The sequence below is a fragment of the Pararge aegeria genome, chromosome 11 (genome assembly GCF_905163445.1).
Source record: "Pararge aegeria chromosome 11, ilParAegt1.1, whole genome shotgun sequence".
Taxonomy (NCBI): domain Eukaryota; kingdom Metazoa; phylum Arthropoda; class Insecta; order Lepidoptera; family Nymphalidae; genus Pararge; species Pararge aegeria.
In genome coordinates, this window is record NC_053190.1 from 6341379 (window position 1) to 6358524 (window position 17146).

The 17146-nt window shown below is 34.1% G+C and overlaps 2 protein-coding genes across 2 annotated transcripts; both read right to left on the minus strand.

Moving 5' to 3' along the window:
• Positions 1 to 835: 835 nt before the first annotated feature.
• Positions 836 to 5754, minus strand: LOC120627396 (acyl-CoA Delta(11) desaturase-like). Its single transcript, XM_039895397.1, has 5 exons — positions 5427 to 5754; positions 3692 to 3822; positions 2259 to 2464; positions 1861 to 2043; positions 836 to 1178 (listed from the first exon to the last, which is right to left on the minus strand). The coding sequence occupies exons 1-5, from the start codon at positions 5752 to 5754 to the stop codon at positions 941 to 943; spliced, it is 1086 nt and encodes a 361-aa protein (XP_039751331.1). The 3' UTR covers positions 836 to 940.
• A 6753-nt stretch (positions 5755 to 12507) lies between these two features.
• LOC120627397 (acyl-CoA Delta(11) desaturase-like) lies at positions 12508 to 16556 on the minus strand. The gene is made up of 5 exons (XM_039895399.1): positions 16214 to 16556; positions 15902 to 16032; positions 15185 to 15390; positions 14296 to 14478; positions 12508 to 12745 (listed from the first exon to the last, which is right to left on the minus strand). The coding sequence occupies exons 1-5, from the start codon at positions 16554 to 16556 to the stop codon at positions 12508 to 12510; spliced, it is 1101 nt and encodes a 366-aa protein (XP_039751333.1).
• Positions 16557 to 17146: the final 590 nt, after the last annotated feature.

Consider the following 17146-nt stretch of genomic DNA (forward strand, 5'->3'; position numbering starts at 1 on the left):
TTGTCTATGTTTCACCTGTTTTCAATGAAAACAATTTTTATTGTAAATTGTGTTTTATAAATATTAAAAAGAAATAAATGTATATAAACCTACCTACCCAAATGAAGATAATCGTTATTAATTTGTTTTTATTTATTTTAACATAATTTTTTTCTATGTATAAAATATACTTTACAATTTAGATGAGCTAATTTTATGACTGTTTAGGAAATAAAAAGTATATATAGTTTGTTTTTGTTTGAGGTATGAACGTTTTTTAGCGCCTTGCATAGCTCGTCGCTTACGCGTTTATGTGTAAAAAGTCCTTCGATGATTTGCCTGTTGTCTAGATTAGGAAATATAGAATATGTAGTTTCGTTTTGTGATAAATGAAATGTCAAAATTGTATGTGATTTCCACAAAAAATACTTACGTATTTAAAAATCGCATTTTAATTTATTAACAATCCTCACCCAATTAAAAAAAAATGTGTACCTACATGAATTACATTAAGTACATAAGTACCTGCATGAAAATTTGAAATCACTCTTTAGTTACGGCCAAGATACAGACAGGGAAAAATGAAAAATTACAGTTTTGGCTTCAGTATCGATTATGGATTTGGTGCCCTCCAAAAACAAATTTTAAAATATCCGCTGTACAGTAGGGCCTACAGAATTTGGTTATAGACATATGTACCTAGATTTTTGTAATTATCCATTGATTTTATAATTTATTGACAAATCAGCAAGAGAACCTTAAAGTGGTTGAATCCGTTTAAAAAAAAAAACATCGTTTTTACAACTAATTTTATTTGGTTTTTTTAAGAATATCTTATGATTGCGACTGATGGACTTTTACCATAGGTAATAACCATATCACCCATAAAGAAGATAGCTACATAACAAAAATCAATGTTGAAAATTAACAATTCCATATTCACATTTTAAACATTTCTTATTTAATAAATTTTCTGTCCTTTTTTCTTTACAATAGCATCGATAAGAGATGGCGATGCCTTCTTCAAGTCATATGCCCATCCCAGGGCTGCAAACAAGTCTATGTACATCGTAGTAACGTTCAGAAAATAAGAGAGCTCCGCCGCTTTGTAGTCCCATGGAAAGGTGTGGTGATAGTTGTGCCAGCCTTCTCCCATTGCAAAAAATGACACTTTCCAACTTTCAACGGGCATTATATTTCTGAAACATAAATTAATAAAATGAAAAAAATTAAAATAGAAATTAGTTATTGATATTTATAAACAAAAATAACCTTTGTACTTAATAAAATAAAACTAAATAAAATAATCATCATATCAAGATGGAATTTTATTTTAATTTATATTTCAAAATGAGGTTACTCCGCAACCATCTTCACATACGAGCAGATGTCAGATTGCAGTAGGTACAAGGTGTAACTTGTGGAATAAAAAAAAAAATAGTAGGAATCGATTACAAAGGTGGTCTTACAAAAGTCTAGACAACGTCCTCTGCTACGATTAAATGCACTGTTTAAGATTCTTAAACAGGAGTTCCTAATATTTTCCGTCTATTGGTTGGCACTCTGAACTACGGAATACGGATCACGAAGCCTTGGGTTCGAAGGTTGGGCCAGTAATTGTCAGGTTTTGAGTTTTCCTGTCTAGGAATTAGCAGTACCAGCCCGCAGTTAGGAAACTGGTTCCGCCGCACGTCCCCTTTATAATAATCACTTACTATTATTTAATAGTCTTGTTAGATAATAGTCGTTAAAGTACCCATACAAACCGTATTGGAGCGGTGGTTCTATGCTCTAAAACCGTCTCTCCTATGGAGAGGTGGCCTATGCCCAACAGTGGGCCGTTAAAAGGCTGCGGATGAAGGTTATCACATGTAAACTTACTTATCATAGGGCTTGTTTCCCCAGAGATGTGCAAAGCTGTTCACAGACCACGTGAAGTTGACGCTTAATAGGTATCGGAAAAACGTAGTTGCTATGGCGAACTTCCAGATTTCATTCCATAATAGCACTTTAAGTATAGTAGGTAGGATAATACACATCGTTAGTTTAAAAAAGTAGAAGTATCTGAAACGAGAACAACAACATTTTAACATTAAGCATTTTCTTTGTATTCTGCTGCCGCTCTTATTTGTAATACACTAATAAATACGAATGTTCCAAATACAAGACTCTTATCGTTACGTAAAGTCGTGAAAAACTGGCTGCTGACATAGACATTATGATTTTCAATACTATTTACTGCAATATTTATCTATCTAGTCTATAGTTGGGAGACTTACTTAGAATGAAACTGGACCACTGGATCGTTGAGAATGTCACTCATGTCAAGTTGATTTCCTTCTTTGACGACAAGGGGGTGTTTTTTCATCAAAAGCCAGCCGACATGGGCGAAAAAGAATCCTCGTCGCGCATCGTGCGGGTCCGCTATCGTCTCAGACCTTTTGTGATGGACGCGATGGTCTCTCACCCAATTAAACATATTGTTCTGAAATGTGTAAGCGTAAGCAGTTCACACAATTTCTGTGTGAACTTCAACAAGCAGGTACAATCAATGGCCTATAACAGTTCGCTGCTGGACTAAATAAATAAATATACTACGACAATACACACATCGCCATCTAGCCCCAAAGTAAGCGTAGCTTGGGTTATGGGTACTAAGATGACTGATGAATATTTTTATGAATAAATACTTATAATATGCAGATAAACACCCAGACACTGAAAAACACTTATTTTCATCACACAAACATTTTCCAGTTGTGGGAATCGAACCCACGGCCTTGGACTCACATAGCAGGGTCGCTGCCCACTGCGCCAGTCGGCCGTCACAAAAGCTTGCCCATAACATGGGCAGACTGGTTGGTGATGGCAGTAGATAGTAGTAGTAGCAGAGAGAACGTTGCTGCCTATTCTCTGTTGTATTCCCTTAGGGTGATGATAATTCTGATCTGCCGGCATTGCACCCAGTCACTAGGCGACGTGTTTGAACACCGTGGGGTTTAGTCGGTAAGTGTCCGATACAACCATTGCAAATTAAAAATAAGGGACTTTGCCATGAAAAAAATTAAAAATTTAAAGTATGGAATTATATAGTCTTGTCAATACGACTGAAACGAGTTCTTATTCAGAGGGGTTGTGTCGTTTTATTACGGCGTTCCCATGCCTACTTACCAGCTCTATAATTATGAGTTCAATGCATTGTCATTAGATTTACAAAAAGAAAAAAAAATGGAAAGAATTTAAAATTTCTGCCCAATCGGAAACCAGACATTATAGATATGGTCATTGCCTAGGTTTTATAAGGAATTATGCCGTCAGTGCCAAAAAAAATCTAGAGAGGAAAAAAATCTATGCTGCCGTGCAGGCTATTTTTACTACCCATTTGTCCATGCTCTAGGAGTGGACGAAAATTAACGGGGAAAGGACAAAAAATCCTTTCCCCTTGGCGAAAATGTCTTCTTAGTCATGTTCAGTAACTGAACCCGATTTTATTTATTTATTTCTACTCTTTATTTGAACACCACTCAGAAAAACGAGACAAAAAAAAGAACAAACAGATGAAGAATGAAGCAGGATACAAAAGGCGGCCGTATCGGTAAGTAGCGATTTTATCACATGTTTCAAAATGATTTCTTTCAGCATTAAAGGAAAATTTTGACTGTATTTAAAGATTTTAGTGAAGTGACGTAAGGCAGATAGTGGTTAATCATACCTGACCCGATAAGGCAAAACAGAGCATGAATATGATTTTAAGTGGAGTAGTAGCTTTGAATGATCGGTGCGTCCAGTACCGATGAGCGCCTGCAGTTACGCCAAACCCGCTCACACCTCCAAGAAAGGTTTCTGTCAAAAGATTGATAAAACTCATCATCAAAACCGTTGATATACATCAAAAGAGTAGATTTTAAAACTTAATGGTACCCTAACGACATACGCGATGGTACGTACTAGCGTAGCGGAGGCACTTTTACTCACAATTATTATTTTCTACAGAATCTCCATAAAAATGTTGGGAACCGACAGGATTTGAACTTACGACTCTCTGACAATGGCGGCGTGAGCGCTTTCCCAATTAAAATAATAATAAGAAAGCCGTAGCTTCTTTCCGTAAATTTGTATATGCATTTTAAAGTTATAAAAATTTGATAATTCCTTCAAGTGTTGTTAAAAACACTAGTACAATTAGAAAATTATAAACGCATTCATTGTATGCTGTAACACTGTAAGTGTTTTTGGTCCGCGTAAAAATATGTTTATTATTTATTCGTCCCCCATCGAATGATTTTCATCATTTTGCGCTAAATTAAACGTCCAATAAACAAGTGTTGCCAACATCGGTATATATTATAATGTAACACGCGTGTTGGCAAGATGGTAGAGTATGACCTATGCTGACCTATCCCAGGTAGGAGTAATAATAATTGGTGAATAGTCATAAAGTATATTAATCAGTAGCTAATATCGTAGTGTAAATCACACGTTCATCCATTGAGTAGTATATATATACGTAATGGACTATATTAGTTTAATAAGACTGGCTGTTTTAATGTTACCAGTAAGCTAACTGTTTCAGATTATTTTACAGAGGATTCAAATTATGGGTGTAGATAAAGTTTTGTATGCAACTGTTGATAATTAGGTATTAAAACACTCATGTTATTCGATTTTATAGCCCTTATTATACAACGGTTGAATAGACGTCAGGAATACATTCTTACAGCGCAGCCGATGGGTAGAAGATTTGTGAATATTTAAGAAAATTCTAATTGATTAGTAAGAACAAAAAATTAGAACGTAACGATTGTATAGAACTTATTGTGGTTAAAGACGTTTATTTTTCTCAAAAGAAATTACAATTTCACTCTATGATTACTTATTTTATGTAGGTAATATTAAAACTAAAAACAACGGCACGTACAAAACAATCAGAAATTATATAAAAAACGTGAGAGTAAAATTATAAATAAATACCTTATACTGTCATACATGGCCAGAACCGCACTCAGATTTTGTCAATTACAAAGGTTTTAATTTTTTTCTTAAAAATATTGAAATTTTGTTCTATTTTAATGTCGTTAGGTAATTTATTATACATTAATGCTCCTTCAAAGCTTATGTTTACTTACCGTAATTTGTTCGTGGTTTGTTTAAGCAAATGTTATTAGCACTACGAAGTTGTGATCCATGCTCCTTTTTAGTTGTAAATTAGTAGTAGGATTTAATTTTTTTTATAAGAATACATGTATTATAGTTGTTGTATGTTCATTAATTTAGTTTCGGTATAAATACTTTTTGTTGGTGTTAGAAATTTATAGTTAATTTATAATTTTATTTTGAATGATTTGTAGACATTTTAAGTCTGTTTTTGCAGCACCCATACTTCTATTAGATAATCAAGGTGAGGTAGGGAGTAGTTATTTGTAAAAGTACCCGCAGAATCTACTTACCGAATAGAACGGTCTGCCACTTAGGTAGTGCACCCGATAATAATAGGTGTACACAGTATGCCAAAGTTATTATATGAAATAACGATATAACTATAATGTTAATCCATCGCAGTGGGGTCAAGAAACCCACACGCTTTTCCCATCTCCTTACGGGTGCAAGAAATTTTGGATCATTTTTCGGTAGCGCTTCATCATAATAATCTATAGTTTTGTGTGGTTCAAAACCGTTGGTTATGCAGTCTTTTGCATCATGTTCCTTAGGACTGTAGTTGTTATAAAGCATTTTTTGTTTTGTCAACACTTTAGTGACAGTGATAGCTGGTGCCATGTTTCTGGAATTAAAAGGCAAATATTTTTTTACTTTGGGAACTAGTAAACAGGACACGGGTCGCCTCCCATAATGAGAAGGTCATTGTGGGAGGCGACACGTGCCCCGTAGTGGGCCAGTAATGGTTTTATGTGATGATGATGATGATGATTCCATCGTTATTTCTTTAGTACAAAAGGAAAAAATAAACAACCTTTCAATGTTATTTCCATAAGTACTACATTTCAAAGTTAAATTACATTTTTTAAAACCACAAGTAAAGTATATAAGAAAAGGAGACATGACTGTATACAAATGATAGAGATTAGATTAGATTAGAAATGATTTTAGGCTCTGCGATTTTAAGTTACAAAAACGATTTTTTTTTAAATTCTACTTCAAGTTAGCCCTTGACTGCACGCCCTTACAGCCCTAACTATGCAACCAAATACCTTTATTTTTGGCTTAAAGTAAGTTGTAAAGACGGAGAGTAACATAGTCTATCACACTTATCACAGGAAAATAATCGGTTCCCACGGGATTTTATAAAAACCGTAATAAACGCGAACGGGAACATCAAGTAGTTTATATTTGAACTTTGACCACTCCTACTAATATTTCGAACTCAAGCTGCCTCCGAATTTGTTTACGCGGCGAAGCGCACACCTCGGTCAATTCTTGAAATATGTTGAAAGAAGTTCACTCTCTGTACTGCTTAATATTATAAAGCTGAATGTTTAGCTACGAGAACCGATCGATGTTGGCGTCCGAAGGTGCTGGAGTGGCAACCACGTTACGGTAAACAAAGCGTTAGTAGAGGTGCTGGAGATCACCAGTAAACGCAGCGTTGGTATACCCCCGACGAGTTGGACGGATGCGACGAACGGACCCAAGCGGCACAAGACCGTCGTATAACTCCTTACATAAGACCTATGTCCAGCAATGGACAGCTATTGGTTGACATGACGATGATGATGATGAACGTTTACTCGTATATTTTAAGGTCTGGAACCAGTCCAAAAAAAACTCACCAATAAATTATTTTTCCTTTGCCGTCACCCATTCAAATATTTCCTACTAAAATTATTAGAATTAGTAAATAGGCATTAACAAAAAGTTAAGTATTAGGTATAATGTAACACTTTTTTAGAAATTGGCAGCTTTTAGTACAAGTTACCACTTTATAAGTAAAAATGATCACTTAATAATTATTTATTTTGTAGAAACTTATGAAAATTTTCTTTTATGACCCAATGATAGAATAGTTACCTAAATACCAAAGCTATTGCTCAATACGTTACTCCTATATAAATAACAATGAGGGAAATAAACTGACTTCGTGCGTATTACCTGTAAAGTTCCGTCTTACTTCAGAGAGAAGATAATCATACAGAGGTCCGACGAAGCCGTCGGATCTCTGTATGATTATATGAGTAGACAGAACTAACGTGCGTACGAAGATAAGAAGGTAACTTCCTGTACCTACTGGCCTTACGGTTAAAGATTTGTATTTCTCAAAAAAATTACAAAAAATTTGAATGGTTATTATTATTATACGGTGCAGTGCCTCCCGCTAACGTGCCAATGGGCGGGGCACACAGCTTGGAGAATAGATGGAAGTTGGGGATCCAGGGTGTTTGATTGGCGACCTTGTTACGGTAAACGTAGCGTTGGTAGACCGCCATGAGGTGAACGGATGACATTAAGCGAGTCGCAAGGAGCCGCTGGACCCAAGCGGCACAATACCGCGGTATTTAGAACTCCATACAAACACTATCTATTTCCAACACTGGACGTCCGTTGGTTGACATGACAATGATGATGATAAATAACTGGCCTAATAGGCAAATCGACCTCTGGTCATTTGGCCATAATAAGCACCACGAAAATTACAAGTTTGAATGTAAAAATTTTGTTGCCTGCGCTCCGGAGATATGAGCATACAAACATTTGATCATAATTTACCTAGGTTCTGGGATTGGAATTTAGAACTTAAGAACTCGTAAAAATTATAATTGTTAATTGCCAATGTTCATCTAATTATAGTAGTAAGTAAGTAAGTGTTTATATGACAATATTAGCCTCCATATACTGTCTGACGCTGACGGCATTGATAACGAGAGCGAAGGCGTTGTTCTACTGTATATATTCTATAAACTGTGATACAGCCTTGGAGAAAATTTTTAATGACTTTTGTTAAAAAATATTGGGCTGTTCAATAATAAATTACACAAAATATGCCGTTTTGGTCTAGTGGTAAGAATGTTCGACTGTGAGAAAAAAGGCGGTTCTCAGTTAGATTGTATTTTTTGTGTTTGTTTAACTTGGAACTCGTCATGTCAAATCAGTCTTTGAAAAAACCTTCTTCAGGTTACGAACAATAGATCGTTTTGGGACATGGTAACATGGTGACAATGTTTTGGGCGAATGGTGGGACCTTAGATCGAAATTGAGGTAACTTTTCAAAAATTATAGGCTATAACTTTTTATCTTTCTTTAATTAATTATTTTCTTTATATAGACAAACTGGTGAGGAAATTTTGGACGGCCAACGGAACTACACAATAATACGTTCTATTACTTTCTTATGATTGCTACGCAATAAATGCTTCAGGAGCAGACGGTGAAGAACCACGAGAACTCTTCAACGATTAACGACCAGGGAAAAAATAATTGTAAAAGATCATAATCAGTTATATTAGCAGCAAGCAAGGCAGTAATGTTTCTTTTACTTAGCATCTTAAAAATATTAAAAAAAATTAACTCTTTCTTTTTAGTGTTGTGTTAAAAGTGTTACTTTGTTATTTTTTTGGATTGATTGTATTGCATTACAATACAACTATCTATCAAATATTTCAGAACTAATTCGCACGTTTAATTTTAAGCTTACACATTACACACTACCAGTAAAACTATGTCAGACAATACTTATTTTTAATTATGCTAACTCAAAATTAAAAATTCGTTTATTTCAAGAACTGTAACCATGTTGATGATACGTTGATGATGCAGTTCTCGTTACCACCTCAATGATAGATATGAAAGAGCTCCTGCAAAGACTGGAAGCGGGGAGTTCGGAGCTTGGGCTGAGCATTAATAAGAGTAAGACCAAGAAAATGATAGTTGATAAACACCAATATACCACCCGTAGACATGGTGCTCTTGTATTTTGAACACAGAATGTTATAAGGGAAAAAATTATAGTTAAAGGCAACACCGAAGGCAAAAGACCAAGAGGACTGTCCCCAACGTGATGGGCTGACCAGTTTAAAAAGTCCTACCGTTTCTATCCAATCGCCAAAATGGCTTCGAACAGAAGCTGATGGAGACAATTTACGCACTCGAATAAGCTGTTCCTACGGTATGCTTCAAAAACAAAAACAAACGCGGGCGGAGACGCGAGCAATAAATAGAGTAATGTTCTGTCTTACAAATACTATATTGTCATAAATATACTGTGAAGCTCCTGTAAGTACCTATACCTACCTATTTACAGTAAGTACTATTTTGTCTGGTGGGAGCCTTTGACCGTGGCTAGTTACCACTCTACCGACAAAGACGTGCGGCTAAGCGATTTAGTGTTTCGGTGAGATGTCGCTTAGAAACCGATTGATATGACTAGCATACTCCCTAACAGGTTAGCCCGCTACTATCTTAGACTGCATCATCACTTACTACTAGCGAAGATTTCAGTCAAAGGCTAACTTGTAATGGAATAAAAAAAAACTTATTTCTTAAAAAAATTCACGGAGGAATCGCGTGATTTAAGTGTTTATATTGAGTTAAATTACGGATCTTTTCTGCAATATAAACTTTAACTAATATCACTGTGTATTGTGTCATGTGATGACGGCAGATCGCAATACAGTTGTCTCGATGTCTAGTACGAGGCGACTAAGGGAATAGTATAACGGATCACCGCCCGTCTGCCCAGCTTGGTGATTATGGGCTAAACCTCTCAGTACGAGAGGATAGGTAAGCAGTGGACTGTTAGATATATCCGGATTTTAGGCGTGGATTATATTTTTAATTAAATAAAATAAAATTTATAACAAACATCTTAACATACATACTTATACTGCTATAATATTAGTGGGTTAATGGTTAGTATTGAACCTGTACAATTGGTAAACTACTTGCGTCGGCATGCAAATAAGTTTATTTAAATTACTAATCACCGTCATGTTAAATACAAATTAGCTTTACTCAAGTTTCATTTTAAAGCAATTTTTTTTACGACTCTTAAAGCCAAACTTACTAGAAACGATCTTAAATAAGTATCAGTATATAGAGATACAGGTATAAACGAATCGCTTCGCTCGAAGATTTGACGAGTTTCAGCCTCCAGAACAGGCTGGGCTTATACATATAGCACCCCTTGACCATATTCATACTCTAAAGCAGAGCATACAGAAGAACGAAGAATACAATCTCCCATTCTATTTTGGGTTACTAGACTACGAAAAAGTCTTCGATTCCATCGAGACTTGGGTTGTTCTAGGTCACTATAACGATGTCTGGAAACCGCATGTAGGCAAGGAAGTAGACAGGAATCGAAAACTTTATTTTAAAGTGCAAGGCAGGGTGGATTTTAATACTTCTTTGTGGCTCCAGAATTTATTTCACGTTATATTCGTCTTCGTGTCTAGATTTTTTAAAAGATATTTCTTTTCCTAAGTACTCGTAGATGTATTTGTCGACGTACTCTATGTCAGATCCTCGAACTGTAAAAGGATTTCTAGTATTATTTTTGATGACATTGTTTTATTCGTTTATCATCTCTTTAAGTTTGTCTAAAGATTCTGAGAAAATAACGATATCGTCTCAAATACTTATCGTTTATTTTTTATTGTTCACAAGCGACAAATGTCCAAAAAATTTAGTTTACAGATCTGAATAATTATCAGTTAGATACTTGTTCTATCCCACTCAGCGGGTCTATTTGTACTAAAGAAAAGAGCTGTACGACCAATATATAAACTTGGATCACGCGAATCGCTTTGTGAAAAATTCAAACTAACAGTAGCTTCGTAATATATTTATAATAAAAAAGTCTTAGTGAGACAAAATCAGTAAGTAACAATCGACTTACCAGAAACGGACATAAATTAGTGAAATCTGCATATCGTCTGCGAAAGGTGCAGAACTCCTTTGTGGGGTTGAGTATATGCTTTTACAACATGATTCCTAAGGTAATTCTGACATTTGATGATTTCAATTCAATTCAATTTCAATTCAATTTTATTTATTTGCTGATACAGGTAAATTGGTGTTACAGGAAAAAAAATATATGCAGATCTTAACTGTACCACGCCAAATTGGCATGCAAATTGTTTTCAGGGTAGTGTTTAAAATTTTAATTTGTTACTACTAGGTCCAATTAAAATATTGGCAATTACAATGTTTATAACAACACAATACAATTAATAAAATAATAAATTACAATTAAGTTTATATGGGCACATGTCAAAGAAATACAAATAAATTAATAATCACTAACAAATTTTCTTGCCGGCTCTTCTCCGTAGAATCTGCTTTTCGAATCGGTGGTAGAGTCACTACAAACATACATACTTGACGTTTATAAAGTAGGCTTGCTTGAAATAAATTTGATGAGTTTTTATTCATTTTATTAAATATTATACTGCAACACACATACCATAACCCCTTATCATGAAATAAACAAAGAGTAGGGTGTTTGACCCTCTATAGTTGACCAGGCCCCGGTTGTAGACCACTTCTAGCATTAAGTGTAAATATTAAGATTTCCCGCCACTATATGTTTCTTTGTATAAGTGCTATATTTTGAGACAAACTAAAATACTAAAAATATAGATACAATTAATTATACATAAATATATATTAGACATAAATATTGCGTTTTAATTGCCAGTGTTACTAGTCGTTCGGCCGCCATTGTAAATTGTAATGGGCAACGCGTTGCGAAGTTTTCGAAAATATTATTTTCAATTTGAAATTTTATGGATAAACTCAATTATAATTAATGCATTTTGAAATGATTTTATGTTTATTTATAGGATTTTAAAATAATTTAAATCTAAACCTCTTCTTCAAATTTTCAACTATTCAACAAAATTACTTTGTTTATCTAGGTGATGTTATGGTTGACCATTCGGTCAACTTTAAAGGAATTTTCTAATTTACTTAAAAAAAAATATTTCAGCAAAAAAACCTGAAACAGGATTATCCAACGACCAAAATTATCAACAAAGAACACCTACTAAATCAGCATAACATAAAAATCATTAAAAAAGTTACATCCGGCTCATGAAATACCCTTAAGACCTTGCTTGCGCGTCTTCTCTAGAATCAGATATTTGCAATAAGAAATAAAACAAAAAAGATTAAGCAGTTTTTCAATTCGTACATAACTTTAAGCTAGATAACGAATAATAAAAAAAATAAAACAGTAGTAAACATCGAAACCATTTAATGTAACAACTAATTGGGTTAAGACTGGCAAATATAATTTACCATTCACAATTAGATGCATTTACTAAAATTAGATGTATTAATTACATAATTTTAAGTTACAATATATGTAATTACGAAGATATTCGATTTATTATTTCTTTTTATCGGGTGCTATGTGTAATTTTTGTTTGCGTCCTTGCTTTCAAAGAAGGCATCACAAAAACAAATATGCACCACATAAAAAGTTTTCAGTATAATAAAATGTTATAATATAGTGGCGAAATAGATATAAAAAACTTTACAGTATAAATGAGTACATGTACATAAGTCATTCTTAATCTATCTATTTTTAAGTCCTCTTTTCCTTACAATTGCTTCAATAAGGGATGGCGACGCCTTCTTCAAGTCATATGCCCAACCCAGGGCCGCAAACAAGTCTATGTACATCGTAGTAACGTTCAGAAAATAAGAAAGCTCCGCCGCTTTGTAGTCCCATGGAAAGGTGTGGTGATAGTTGTGCCAGCCTTCTCCCATTGCAACAAATGACACTTTCCAACTTTCAGCTGGCATTATATTTCTGAAATTGAAATATATATGTACACTTTTCAATACTCCGTTAATGTACTTTTGATAATTTTACAAAACATTCTACGTATTCCTAAGACAAAAGGCAGCCAAAAAATGTGTCTCTCCTCTAGGGAACTAACATTAGCTTAGCTATAAAGGCACTTTATGACACAGACACATTCCATAGTGATGCTACCTACTGAGTATTATCATTTTGAAAGTCTGGTAGTGCTTCTGGAAGGGATAATATGCCTACTAATATATTAAGACTTTTCATCTCATCTCATTTTTCTATTATATTCACCTACTGTCTGAGTGGTTATTGAAACAGGTACATTCCCAGAGCGCTTTAAAAATTTTTTTACACACAACGCATGTGCATGCATGTATTAATTTAGCTAGGCGCCTAAATATTAGGTATAACTTTTCTTATTTTTCACCTTTTTCTAATCTGTATAAATTATAAGGGAAGGAACTGACTTCCAAGATACAAGTTTATAAATTCATTTATTTCAAGGCCTAGTTTATAAGCACTTTTGAAACGTCAAGTCTGTTTTTAGTGACTCTACCACCAGTTCGGAAGGCAGATTCCACTGAGAAGAGCCGGCAAGAAACACAGCATATAGAATCATTTTATAGTTTTACAATCTTTAGAATTTTTCTGTTTTGTGAGAGATGAGAGCGTTGTGGCCAGCTTCCAAGCAGCTTTGTCGTTAAGGAATTCGCCAATCGTGTAGTAACCACGATTGATATAGTTTGTATACACATATCACTGGCATTTTTTTATGTAAAGTACGCATCAAAAGTGCCATCACGCATATGGGCTTATGTGAATAAAGGAAAATTTGACTTTTACTCGGAAGTCAGGGGTAGAATGTTTGAGTAGGTACCTAATTGTTATTTATTTATTTGGTATCTATGACCCATCACTACACACTACACATAAATAGAATAATTAAAAACTAAACTAAATCAAAAAAACTTACAATCAATATTAATATGCAATATAAAAAAAGTTACAAATTAAAATTTCTGCGCCCAGGCAGCCCAACGTGGAGTTTAATATACAACTTGTAAATTGGAGAGTCATATCGATTTATTAGTGCTTTCAGAATGCCGTTACCGCTTACCCACGTTCTTTTCATCAAGGATGCTATTCGTTTTCTTCTGATGGCAAAAAAGTCATCAGTATGAGCCCTCGCGAACATATCTGATGCACTACAATAACGGGGTAAGCCCAACAGCATTCTGAAACCATCATTATACTGAACTCGTAGGGCGTTGACCGATGCCTTTGTATAGTTGGCCAACAGGGATCCCGTGTAAAAGGTTGACAAAAGGCTTTGAACAAACTAATAATGATTGTATTGAGTGGCTTAAATTGATAATTTTTTTATTAATATTAAAGTCTAAAAAACACGATCCATAGTTCAACCAATCAGGGTTTTTAGGTGCATTTCAATAATTAATCAGAGGAAATTGTGAATTATTGTTCCAATAATTCACAATTTCCTCTGTCTACTGAAAAATTAGTTTTACTTTGAAAACTTATAAACTCACCTGTCATAGGGTCTGTTTCCCCACAGATGTGCAAAACTGTTCACCGACCAGGTGAAGTTGACGCTCAACAAATATCGTATTAACGTAGTACCAATGGCGCCCTTCCACGTTTCGTTCCATAATATAATTTTAGTTAAAGTAGGTAGAATGAAACACAATGTTATTTTAAAAAAATTGAAGTACCTGAAAGGTAAAAGTGTATTAATAAGGTGTTCCCCTCGCTAGCCAAACATTAGTGTCAATTTTGTAGTACCCAAGTCTCTTAACAAAACTAAATTTACAAATCTAAAACCATTTCTTTCATTTTATACACTGAACGTTGCGATAAAGATGAGAATATTAATATGTGAAGCAAAATAAAAGATTTTTTATTATTTTTTTGCATTATGATTTGTTTGAGAAAATAGGCATATTAACAGACTTGACGAAATTTGTGATTTAAGAAGTATAATCTTTAAATAGAACCTTAATAATGTTCAAACTCATAATTTAAATCAATTATGGACAAATTCCAACCAGTGGGCAACCACTTGATATTTAAATCTGTCAATGAAATGGTTCCAATCCTCGAATCGAATTAAAGGGGTTTTGGCCGTATTCTATTAAATTCGCCAATTGGGTTGGTAGACTTCCACCTCTTTTATAACAGTACCTTTTTGAAAATACCACATTGAGTTATAGGTAATACTACAATTATTAGCTATAGATTAAGCCGGTTTGCATATGAAATCTTTTAGTATCTTTAAATATCGCATTATAACAATTTTTTCTTAATAGTCTTATACATTAATGAGAATCATTTGGTCCACCGCTGCACATTTTTCCCTAACAACGTTCATCCAAATACTATCAGTGTGACATTTACATTATTGTTAGTCTATCGACTTACTTGGAATGGAACTTGACTAATGGGTCGTCGAGAATATCACTCATATCCAGCTTATTTCCTTCATTGACGGTAATGGGATGTTTTTTCATTAAAAACCAGCCAACATGGGCGAAGAAGAACCCTCGTTGCGCATTGTGGGGATCTGCTAACGTCTCGGACATTTTGTGATGGACGCGATGGTCTCTTACCCAATTAAATATCTGGTTCTGAAATAAGCAAAGATTATCATTATATTTATATTTGAAATTAAATAATTTTTTATATTAGAGAAATAAGAGTAACCATGTCGTAGATTTGAAAGCAAGAATACAACATGACTTTTCAAGAACACTTAATTTAAAAAATGTCTGCACAAAGACAAATGATGACGGAACTCGATTTCAAACAAATAGAGGAAGCAGCGGAGTCCTGCATCTGTATGTAATCAAAATAAAGGTAGATACTATTTTATTGGACAGTAATCTCTAAATACACATAACACTGTGAAACACTACTTTTAGACTTTTTTCAGCTGGTAACTAGTTGGTACCATTTTTTGCCCAGGAATAGAATTGTGTGACGTAGATTTTGACGCTTTAATGCAAGTATTGTAAAAATTCATACATGAATTTGTTTAGATTAGAATGTAATTTACCGTTAAGGCTTAATACCATGAAGTGATAATGATGATAGTGAAATGACGTACATAGTGATTATCGTTGAATAAGTAAATCATACCTGACCCGATACGGAAAAACAGAGCATGAGAATTATTCTTAGTGGTGTAGTAGCTTTAAATGATCTGTGCGTCCAGTACCGATGAGCACCTGCAGTTACGCCAAACCCGCTCACTCCTCCAAGAAAAGATTCTGTGAATAAATCAATAAAAGTCAAAACTCGTGAAAAAATAAAGATACAACTACGATTTTTGATATGATGTATTAAATTTTTTTAAACAATTTTCGTAAATACTTTAGAAAAATGTATTTTTTGCGTATATAGTTAATAAGTGAAACCGTACTGGTTTCAAAACCAGCAGCATTTTCTTACCAAGCAGATAACTTTGCCATGTAGGCCATTCTCCCATTACAAATTGGTATAATAAGTATAATAAAGTTATTAAGTGGAACAACAATACGCCAATAATGTTTATCCATCGGAGTGGTGTCACGAAGCCCATCCGCTTTTCCCATTTTCTTAAGGGTGCAAGAAATTTCGGGTCATTTTTAGGTAAGGCCTCATCGTAATAATCTAAAACTTTGTGTGCTGCAACATCATTGTTTTTGCAATTGTCTCGCAAAATATTATTTATATTATGTTCTCTAATAATGTAGTTGTCATAAATCGGCTTTTGTGTTGCTAATACTCTTGTTACGGTGACTGCTGGAGCCATTTCCTGTAAATATAAAGTGAAGTTATACTATTTTAAGAACTGGTAAATTAACAGGAGTCACACCCATATGTAAAGTTACAAAGAATAGTAGTCGAGTCGAGTTGAAAGAGGTACAAAATAGAGATACTGCTATTAAAATTATGTGCGATAGCTCTTTGGATCCGGAATGGCGCCTAGAAAAATGTGCCAAAAGCTAAATATAAAATTAAGTAAATTTTTATGTGCGTACACGTATTAGCACATAAAAATTTGCAAAAGTTATTAAAGATGAAAAAAATGGTATTTCGTTTTTTGCCAATATTTCATAAGCTATTAATATTTAAGAATTTTCAAAAAAGATTCTGAAAGAGTAGGAAATTCTGCGCGGGACATTTTTAGATTGCGCGTTCGGCGTCAAAAGCGTGTAGGGCACATTTATTTAAAGTATTGAATACATTTTTTTCGATCGATACAGAGTCCAAAATAAATTTTTATTTAATTTTTGTCTGTCTGTATACTTCCTTCTAAAATTCCTCGTCCCTTAAATGTCGAGTGTGTGTGTGAATGACAGTGTATATGCGGAATGTTAAATATCTATGTAAATTTACGAA

What these genes read in the sequence shown, in the direction of transcription:
- LOC120627396 (XM_039895397.1), bottom strand. Translation starts at nt 5,754, where the DNA reads ATGGCACCAGCTATCACTGTCACTAAAGTGTTGACAAAACAAAAAATG. An exon ending in GTGGCAGACCGTTCTATTCG is followed by an intron (nt 3,823 to 5,426) that starts GTAAGTAGATTC and finishes ATCTTTTGACAG; the next exon opens with AAACCTTTCTTGGAGGTGTG. An exon ending in GTTTTGCCTTATCGGGTCAG is followed by an intron (nt 2,465 to 3,691) that starts GTATGATTAACC and finishes TACACATTTCAG; the next exon opens with AACAATATGTTTAATTGGGT.
- LOC120627397 (XM_039895399.1), bottom strand. Translation starts at nt 16,556, where the DNA reads ATGGCTCCAGCAGTCACCGTAACAAGAGTATTAGCAACACAAAAGCCG. An exon ending in ATGGCAAAGTTATCTGCTTG is followed by an intron (nt 16,033 to 16,213) that starts GTAAGAAAATGC and finishes ATTTATTCACAG; the next exon opens with AATCTTTTCTTGGAGGAGTG. An exon ending in GTTTTTCCGTATCGGGTCAG is followed by an intron (nt 15,391 to 15,901) that starts GTATGATTTACT and finishes TGCTTATTTCAG; the next exon opens with AACCAGATATTTAATTGGGT.